This window comes from Miscanthus floridulus, chromosome 5 (genome assembly GCF_019320115.1).
Source record: "Miscanthus floridulus cultivar M001 chromosome 5, ASM1932011v1, whole genome shotgun sequence".
Lineage (NCBI taxonomy): Eukaryota > Viridiplantae > Streptophyta > Magnoliopsida > Poales > Poaceae > Miscanthus > Miscanthus floridulus.
In genome coordinates, this window is record NC_089584.1 from 2,077,778 (window position 1) to 2,088,128 (window position 10,351).

General features: G+C 44.7%; 1 protein-coding gene across 1 annotated transcript; it reads right to left on the reverse strand.

Moving 5' to 3' along the window:
* Nucleotides 1–1,641: 1,641 nt before the first annotated feature.
* Nucleotides 1,642–4,944, reverse strand: LOC136451255 (aquaporin TIP4-3-like). Its single transcript, XM_066451973.1, is given in 4 exon segments — nucleotides 1,642–1,860; nucleotides 1,863–1,889; nucleotides 1,892–2,251; nucleotides 4,890–4,944. Coding segments are annotated over 4 exon segments (645 nt in total). The 3' UTR covers nucleotides 1,642–1,657.
* Between the last annotated feature and the right edge of the window lie 5,407 nt (nucleotides 4,945–10,351).

A 10,351-nucleotide genomic window follows, 5' to 3' on the forward strand; every position in this document is an offset into this window, starting at 1 on the left:
CCGCGTCCGTGTCTGGACCGTCTGCGCCGCCGCCGTGTGCGACCACGTCCGCGCCAAGAAGGCGGCCACGCTGCCCGCCAAGTCGTCGCTCCTCCTCCAGAACCCGTTCGGCAAGCGGCGGCAAGCTTTATTACAGCAGCAAAATGATTAAAAGAAAGCTCTGCAGTGGTGTCGTCTACGATTTGAACTTTTTCTCAAATTAAATAAAAGACAGCATGATGTGTGGGACCAATGTAACACGTGGACCAAGACAATAAAATTAAATAGTATTAAATTGTGGCAAAAATAATAAAGGAAAAAGAAAAACCATACTCCCTCCGTCCCAGAATAATTGCATTTCTGGGACTGGGCACGGAAACCAACACTACATGCCAAATTACGAAAATGCCCTTGCAGGGAGGCGTCGGGTGCGTCGCCACACGAGTACGACCGAAGGATCTCGTGAACGAGTGAACAGGACCTTCTGGAGCCTCCCACGCTTTCTTCCTTTGTTTCATATTTTATTGGGCCCACACGCTGGGCAAACGTTGCAGCGCTGCAACGTGTATGCAGGTGCAGATGCAGTAACCTGTGGCTGCTCAGTCTGTCACGCCGATGAGATAGCTGGCCTGTTGCCGTATGTGAAGGTGTTCGATTATTTCGGGAAAAAATTTGAATGCTAGACGCGTGATTATTTCGGGACGAGTACCTCTGGATGGATTCCAGAAGCCTCTCAGCCACTCACGCGAACACTCTTTGCCGCAGCTGCACCTGTGCCAGACTGCCAGTGACGTCAGCTGCACCTTTTCAGGGCAGAATGGTAATTTCCCAGCCACAGTAATTTCTTAGATGCACGTTCAAGATTTAAGTGGGCAAAAATACTGTAGCCGACAAAAATACTAGCACGAGTTTTTGAGTGGAAACCAAGCTAAAAAGTGCCCCTAAAATGTGGTCGAGAAGTGTTTCTAAGCCCAGTAACCATATATGCTAAAATATGGCTCAACTACGTGTTAATGTGTCATATTTTTCACATTTTAACTACTCCCTCCATTCTCTTTTATAAGACACAGGTTAACATGGCACGGTCTTCCAAATTACGCTTTGATCATTTATTTATTTTTATTTTATATTATTTATACTTATAAATTTATGATAATTAGATAGTAGAATATTTAATTACAAATCTAACTATATCAAGTTTGTGTTATAATAATTTAAAATTATTAGTTAAATTATTGGTCAAACATTTTAAAGTTTGGATCTCGATATGTGTGTGCCCTTATAAAAAATAATGGAGGTAGTAAAACATATTTGCTCTATGTGTCCATTTTAGCTAGCTAAAACAAAAAAAAAGTGCTCCTGTACCTTGTCTGTAAGACTGTAATTAAGCATGTATTAACGTGTATGCTTGGATTCGCTCAACCATGCAATTACTGGAAGTCTGGAACACACGTAGACCCACACGAAATTTTGCAGTTTCATGAGAAGAAGAAGCCTTCTCAAAGCTCAAACAAAAGAAAAGATGAAGAAAATCAAAGAAGAAACCCAAGCTCGCGTAAGTACACACACAAAAGACTGGACCGGCCGAGACAGCATGCATGCATGTAATAGGTTGGTCTCAATCACAATCAGTCGCCAGCTCAAATCAAATCACCCTCCAATGCATGATGCATGCTGATCATGGGTCGTCCTGGGGCAGCAGCTCGTGCGTGCGAGCGGCCGCCATGAAGCAGCACTCGTACACGAGCACGGCGAGCGGGCCGACCCAGTACACCCAGTGATGCGTCCAGACGCCCGTGGCGACGGCGGGCCCGAAGAACGACCTCGCCGGGTTCATGGACGCGCCGGACAGGACGGCACCGGCGACGGAGTTGGCCCCAGGCCGGTGAGCAGCGGACCGGCGACCGGGGCTTCCGCGGGTCAAGGATGGTGGCGTAGATGACGAGGAGGAGGCTGAAGGTGAAGACGGTCTCCGCCACCACGCCCTGCACGGGGCCCACGCCCTCCGCCAGCGCGTGCACCAGGGTGGCCAGCCCGCCGGTGAGCCACCTGAGCAGGAAGCACGCCGCGGAGGAGCCCAGCATCTGGGCGGCGATGTACAGGGAGGAACAGGAACGGAACAGCTTGATGTGGCCGCCGACGGCCAGCGACAGCGTCACGGCCGGGTTGACGTGGCCGCTGGAGATGTGGAACCCCGCCGTCGCGATCACTGACACCACCAGCGCCACCGCCGTCAGGTCGCCTCCGGCGTTGCCACCCTTCGTCGTCCCTCCTGTATCACACGCATGATGCACGTACGTATGGATTGGACCATCCAGCAACTAATGCACGGCGGTAAACAGGTAATTAAAGCACATGCATGCAGCGGATCCATGAGTTTGCTCTGCACGTGTACAGTTCTTCCGATCGGCGATTGATTTGGTCGAAGTCCGGAGTTTTGCATGTGCATCGTGCGTGCAATTAAGACCCGCTATCTATATTGTGAGGCAAAACACACTTACACCTGGGGTAGTACGTACGATGGCAGTGTGGCACTAGTACATATGGGGGCCAACCGGCCAAGTTCGGGTGTTATCACACCATGTATTTCATTTTCATCTAAAATATGTTTTAGAGCTTGTTAGGATGCACTTGCGCCACATCAATCCACTTCAAATTGAGGCAGATACAAGTGCATCCAAACAAGCTCTTTTGTGGTGAATGTAACCGATCATGTTTGATCCAAGTGCATCCAAACAAGCTCTTTGTGGTGAACGTAACTGTTTATGTTTGATCTAGAATGCAGAGCTATTGGGTATGGTTTTTATGGACTAATATGTCCACAATACTTATGGATAGACCGGATCAAACGTTAGGTCTGGTCAGGTTCAGGTTGAGGCACGGAAAATGGTTGAGGTCGAGTATGACTATTCCTCGGATTCCCGCCCCCCCCCCCCCCCTTTGGGTCAGGTTTTTTGGGTTGGGCCACGATCCAAAATCATGGCCTAAACTGACATGATGCGCTAGTGGATCGGGCCAGATATTGGATTTTTTTAGTCAGGTCGGGTTGGGTTGGTTGGTTGGGGTGGCCCATGAATATGTCTACTTAGGTAGTTGCTATATTTCACATGAATAAATTTTTTGGCAATAATCTTAATTATATTACACAGTCATTTAGTATATAACTATAATTAAAATGACATCTCACAAGCGACAATTCATAGTTTTTTTTTTCTATAGCCAAACAATAACAAAATTGCATATTGCCTAAAAAACAACAAAAATCAAGAACCTATGATATAGGAGAAGTGTGGTTTATAGATTGCCTTTTCACTCAGTTCTGGACGTTCTTAGGAGAGAAAGAGAGAGCACCTCCCGCGAGCTTTGGGGCCTGCAATGATTGGCCCAAAACTTTTGGAACCCGCGACACTTTGACTTAGTTAGTACTATAATTGAGATAGGCAAAAAAGAACATGTACATCAAAATTACTGGGGCGTTTTCTTTCATTTACGTTGTGAACTGAAAATTGGACGATTTCAGGGTAGAACTAAGGCTCTATTTAGTAGGGCTCTTTTCTGGCTCCAGCTCCAGCTCAATCCTGCGTAGGAGCCCTGTCAAACGATTTAGTCCGAAGAGTCATTTGGAGCCGGTTTTCAGTAAAAAAAGAGTAGCCGAGGCCGTTTTAGAGGAAGGCTCCTCCAGAACAGCTCCCACTCCTCCGAACGAGCCCTACTAAACAAGGTCTAAACATACCCCGTGCAAATAGTGAATATAAACATATAGGAAAAGTTATAGCTAGTAAGTACAAGAATATATAATGATTTCTTGGAATACGTATAGGTGTATAGCTATCAACAATTTGGAACAAAGTTTTATGCCGCACAAACATATTTATGTACACAGTACTGATGGAAATGGTATTATTAATATTCATAGAAATCCAGACCGGGTCAGAAATGTCATACCATACCTTTCTAAACAGTAGGTTTTGCTTGTTGCTGCTGCAAATATCCCAGTCGGGAAAGCCGTGTACATTCCCGAGCGAAGGTGTGTATTTTTTACATGTATCCTCTCAGTTCTTTTTTACATTTCGTAGTAGATTTGTCATAAATCAAATACTCGTATCTTTAACTATCAACCTTTAAAAAATGATGTCATTTCACGACAAATAAATTATATATATTACGAAAGTATTTGTCATAATTAGTATGCATATTTTTTTTTTGAAATTGATGATCAAAATTAGAAATGTTTGAGTTACTATAAAACTAATAACATGTAAACAGAGGGAGTACGTACTTGTACATTGTAGTACGTGATAGAGACGTGTTTAATTAGATTCTTTGCGTGTAGGCCTGGCAGATAACGCGGAGGTGTACCTAGATAGCCCACTGTACAAATCCTAGTACGCAGGAAGTAAATAAATAAATGGAATTAAAGGGCGAGACGGATGAAGCTAAACGACAGTCAACGGCTAGTGGTTTGAGCTTCAGTGCTTCACTGTGCCGCTGTTAAAACCTCTGCACTGCTCTTCTTCGCTGAAGAAATAAAGGCCATGGTAATCGCCTATCGGTCATTGGATAGCCGACATCCCCGCCGTACGTACGAGGCAGCGCACTCTGGGGTACGTACGAGGCAGCGCACTCTGGGTACTTGTCGGCTTCTGGATGGCCGATATGTGCCCTATCGGTCAGCGGATGGCCGAGAGCCTGCGCCGGTAGGAACGAGCCAGCCCACTCCGGGTGCTTGTCGGCGCCTGGAAGTCCGATAGCTGCCCCTACTAGGTTTTCTGTTCTTTTTAATCAAATACTACATTTACAACTAATCATTAAAAAATATTATTTAAAAAAAATCCACAATAAGCTAGCTACTGTAGCTTGTACTAGGTGACTGCACTGAATCCCTCCGCGTGGCTGCGAAACTTGAATGCCTTGCGCAGGATGCAGGTCGATCGCCGGCGCCATCGCCGCCGGCCGGCTGGTCATCGCTACCTCGGGCACTAGCACCTACTGCAGGTTAATTTCATCGCCGTGCATTGTGTGGTGTGATGCTGGCCACGGCAGCAGAAACGACAGTGTCGTCGACACGGGCAGGCAGCAAGAGGCGGCGGCGATACGGCCGGCGGGCGATCGACTTGTGATTGGAGAACACCGTGCATGATCCATCTCGTTGTCGCGAATTAATTAATCAGCAGGTGCAGGCCTTGTACCAATGCAACAAACATTGCCGTATGCCTCTGCAATCTGCAGGCACTACGATCCACGAGGAATTCAGGCCGGATGCACGTAGCCGTACAACGTGCTCTCTGTGTTACTGTTTATGCATGCATCGACGATGTGCGCGTGGCAAATAGCAATGATCAGTCAGGTTTACTTCTGTGTACTAGCAAGCTATTAGTTGGTGTTCCCTCCTTCCTTCTTTAATATCATGACACACCTCTTAGTTCACCTGGTCAAGGAGATTAGCATTCTCGGTCCTATGTTCCTGCACAACATGTTCCCCTTCGAGAGGTTCATGGGAGTCCTAAAGAAATATGTTCACAACCGTGCTCGATCAGAAGGAAGCATCGCCAAGGGCTATGGAACAGAGGAGGTCATTGAGTTTTGTGTTGACTTTATTCCCGACCTTGACCCGATTGGTGTTCCTGAATCGCGACACGAGGAGAGACTAAGTGGAAAGGGGACACTAGGGAAGAAACCATATATTGGTATGCAGGACAATTATTTTAGGCAGCTTTATATACTGGTTGCGAAAAGAATGTCAGGGTGATAAGAGTATTGATGAGCAACTTTATTTGTTGGTTAGGCAGCCATCGTGGCATATCCTCACATACAAAGGGTACGAGATAAATGAGAATACATTTTACACACTAGCCTAAGATAAAAGGAGCACCAACCAAAACAGTGGTCTCCGCATAGATGCCACCGACCCTAATGGAAATAAGCAAACATATTATGACCGCATAGAGGAGATATGGGAATAAAACTATACACCTACTTTTAAGGTACCTTTGTTCAAGTGCCAATGGATAAAGACGACTGGAGGCGGGGTAGCAGTCGACAACCAGTATGGAATGACAACCGTGGACCTCAACAATATTGGGTACAAAGACGAACCGTTCGTCCTTGTCAAGGATGTGAATCAGGTGTTCTATGTCAAGGATATGTCTACAAAACCAAAGAGAGGGAAAAACAACAATAACCCAATCAATGAGCCAAAGCGCCACATAGTTCTTTCAGGGAGAAGAAACATCGTCAGAATTGAAGACAAGTTAGACATATCAGAAGATTATGAAAAGAATGACCGAATTCCACCCTTCACAGTGAACAAAGACCCAAGTATCCAGCTAAATGATAAGGACACTCCATGGTTACGACGCGATCATAACCAAAGGATATATGTTAAGAAGAAGTTCACTACTGTGCCCGCTTGATATATATAGTGATGTATTAGACCTATTATGTAATAATTGTGACTTCAGATTTTTTTGTCGTGTTTTCATATTTTCTATGGTTTAAATGAATTTTCTGCTAGACGGTGGATTTCCCGTGGAGAATGTGTGATGAAAAACCAATTGATGAACGTTAATAAGATGTGAAAACTAATTTCCTGTCGAAAAGCAATAGTTTTAATGATTTTAATTAAGTAGTATATTTTTGCATGGGGCAAATTGTACATATTATTTACACTATATCAAATATTTATACAGTAAAACAAAAGAGTTTAGTTTATAATTTTTTGTTGTGTATAATAATGCAAAATCAAGTCCAAGAATTTTTTTTATAATTTTTTTGGATAATATTTTATTTATTAGGCAATTAATAACTCTCTGCATATTTATATAAAAGAAATATATAAAAAAAGGAAAAAACTTATGGAAATTGGTGAAAGCCAACTGCAGCCCCCCTTTACTCCCGGGTGGATCAACCACCCGGGACTAAAGGTGGAGCTGCAGTTTTCACGGACCGCCAAAATGCCATTTACTCCCGGGTCGTGGCTACACCCAGGACTAAAGCTCAGACCTTTAGTTCTGGTTCTAACTATCGCCCGAGACTAAAAAATCTTTAGTCCCAGTTGGTAGCTCCAACCGGGACTAAAGGTCCCCCTTTATAAACCACGCCCTAGTTCTCTTCCTCTCTGTCTCCGTCATGCCGTCGCCTCTCTTCTCCACCAGATTGATCCAGCAGCGCCGCCGCCCCCAGGCGACCACCCTAGCCTCGCCTCGTCAGGCGCGCACGCTGTCACCGGCCCCACGCGCACGCGCGCTTCTTCTCCGGCCGGCCAAGCGCGCCTTGCTCGTCCTCGCTGGAGCGCGCGCCGTCCTCGTCTTTGGCCCCCACCTCGCTCGTGCTCAGCGGAGCACGCCGAGCCTTCCCCGGGCTGCCTCACCGAAGCTCATCCGAGCCTTCCCCGCGCGCGCTGCCTCACCGGAGCGTGGCCGAGCCTTCCCCGCGCGCGCTGCCTCACCGATGAGATGAATTCTGGTTGTTAAAAAGATGACATGAGAAGCTATAGTTATTATTTTCATGTTGTCCTAGATATGGAGAAAATATCAAAGTCAAGATTTGGATGGTACATCCAGGCTTTTCTCGACGTGCTGCATACCGAACTCATTTGGACCGCTTCCTTCAGTGTTATGCCTGCTATAATCCGTGATACAATGTCCTGACAGTAAGGTTTTGAAAAAAAATCAGCATACATCCCCTCAAAACATAAAGGATATAGAGTTCATGTTGAGATTTTACATACCTTAGGAAGTGACAAGAAATTAAGCCCATGTAATTTTGTCTATTTACTAAGTGTCAATCTTTTTTTCTTCGCTGGACAACCGGAGCACGCCCAAGCCTTCCCCACGCTGCCTCACTGCAGCTAGGTACAAATGGAAACCAAGGAAAGATGTTGTCTGTTCACAAGTTTTGGCTGCTGACATGTTTTGGAAACCAAGAAAAGATTATGCTATTTTCTCTTATATGTGCCTGTCAGTAGCATTTGTGTCATGTTACATTTGTGTCATGTTACGTCAACCAAAATAATGGACATGATTATGCTATTTTTTATCTCTTGTATATGTGCCTGTCAGTAGCATGAATCGATCATGAATGAACCGTCAAACAAGGCAACCTAAACGACGCTCAGCGCTGGTGAAACCCCGTCGGATCGGATCGACAAAGCGGTGACTTACGTGATCTTATAATTAATTTTTCCATGAAATGAAAAACTTAGAAAATAGTTAGAAAATTGTAGAAAATCCGTACTAGTTGAACTTGCGGACCGTGTTCATCTCGACTAGCATGTTCTCTGCCGAGCGGTAACGGACGTCAAGGAGGAGCTTTGATTCTACGAGGGAGAGCGACAACGCTCATGGAAGACCGTGTTCCCTTCCACATAGAATTGGAGCTCTTCCTTGGCCAAGTACGGTGCCGTCCGGTGGAGAAATACTCGCCGAGATAATCACGTAAGCAAGGTCAACTAGTACGGATGGTTATTTATTGAAACATGTTTTTGAGCTATAATTTGATAGATATTTGATAACTTCAGACCTACAAATGTCATCTACAAATGTTACTATCCTCGGCAATCTAAACACCCGCGAGCTCGCCGATATCGAGCAGGTCACTTAGAATTAATTTTTTCCATGAAATGAAATACTTAGAAATCATGCCTTTTATTTTTTAGAATTAATTTTTCCATGAAATGAAAAACTTAGAAAATAGTTAGAAAATTGTAGAAAATCCGTACTAGTTGAACTTGCGGACCGTGTTCATCTCGGCTAGCATGTTCTCTACCGAGCGGTAACGGACGTCAAGGAGGAGCATTGATTCTACGAGGGAGAGCAGCAACGGTCATGGAAGACCGTGTTCCCTTCCTCGTAGAATCAGAGCTTTTCCTTGGCCAAGTACGGTGCCGTCCGGTGGAGAAATGCTCACCGAGATGATCACGTAAGCAAGGTCAACTAGTACGGATGGTTATTTATTGAAATGTGTTTTATTTTTTTATAGATATATCTAGTTGAGTAAAAGCTAGATGGCTGCCCCGAGAGACAACATAGATGAAGAAATGATGAATATTATCAACATCGGCACTCAATTTGTAAATGGTGACCAGTAGGATGTAAATGACGGGAGTCAATACCTGGCTCTTGAAGATAACCAAAAAAATATTGTGCAAGAAAATACTGGCGAGGTATATATATTTATATATATATTTGAATATCTATCATCTATTATGTGTACACATGATATTTATTTATTCTTTTTTTATACGTAGCCCTGTGGATCGACGACCACAACGGCGAAAAGCAAAAATATTCAAGGCCCAAAAAAGCCATTGAAGGGGCGCTACATAATATCGAAATTCAATATCGAGACAGGCGAACCACTTGGTCCACATGTAAGGAAATTCGTGCAACACTGTGGGTATCTTGTAAGGGACAGACTTCCGATTAGTGCCCGTGAATGGAAGCAAAAGATCAACGAGCCTCATGTTAGTTTTATCTCTGATCTTGATAAGAATTTAATTTGGGATGATATCCTTCAACATTTCACGTTGCAAGTGGATGATTATGATGATATCAACGATGATGAATTAAAGGAGCTAGTTTGAAAGTGGGCTATGAAGAAGATGGCCACACAATTCCAGATTTGGAAGAAATCCCTATACATGAAATACGTCAAGAAGAACCTAACGCCCAATTTCAGTACTTGGGGCCCGCTCGCGAAGTTGAGGCCCTACTGGAATGATTTTGTATAGTACAAGACATCGAAAGAGGGTGAGGAACAGGTGAGAAGGAACCAAGAGAATGCCCGACAGAAGGTATACCACCATGGCATGGGATCTAGTGGCTACGCGACTGTCATTCCCAAGTGAAAAATGGAAGCAGATAATCTTGCCAAGGGTATCACACTAGAATCACTCAATTGGCCCAAACGCGCGAAGAATTGGTTTTTCACTCATGGGGGAAGACTGGACCTAGAGACCGGGAAGCTGATTCATGGCCAAAAACTCGAAAGAGAAACACAAAGATTTTCTTATGCTCTACAAGCTAAAGCTATTGGTGCGTCCAGGCCCAATAGAGAGAAGGATGAACTGACGTATACCATCGGGACTACTGAACACAGTGGCCAAACGAAAAGTTTAGGATGGAACATTTCTTGGGAGCATGGTTTCCCTAATGACAGAGATACCTACAGAAGCCGGTAGAGAAGGAAGGATGAGGAAGCAGCGCGGATCAGCAGGTTGGAGGAATATGTTCGTGAGTCACGGAAGGCGTTGCTTCAAGCACAGGAGCGCGAAAAAAACATGCAAGCTAGAATGCAAGACGAAATCATAAAGCAAGTGCAAATAGCAATAAGTGTCCAAAGGCAGGCATCAGATCCAGGAATCAACATTAAT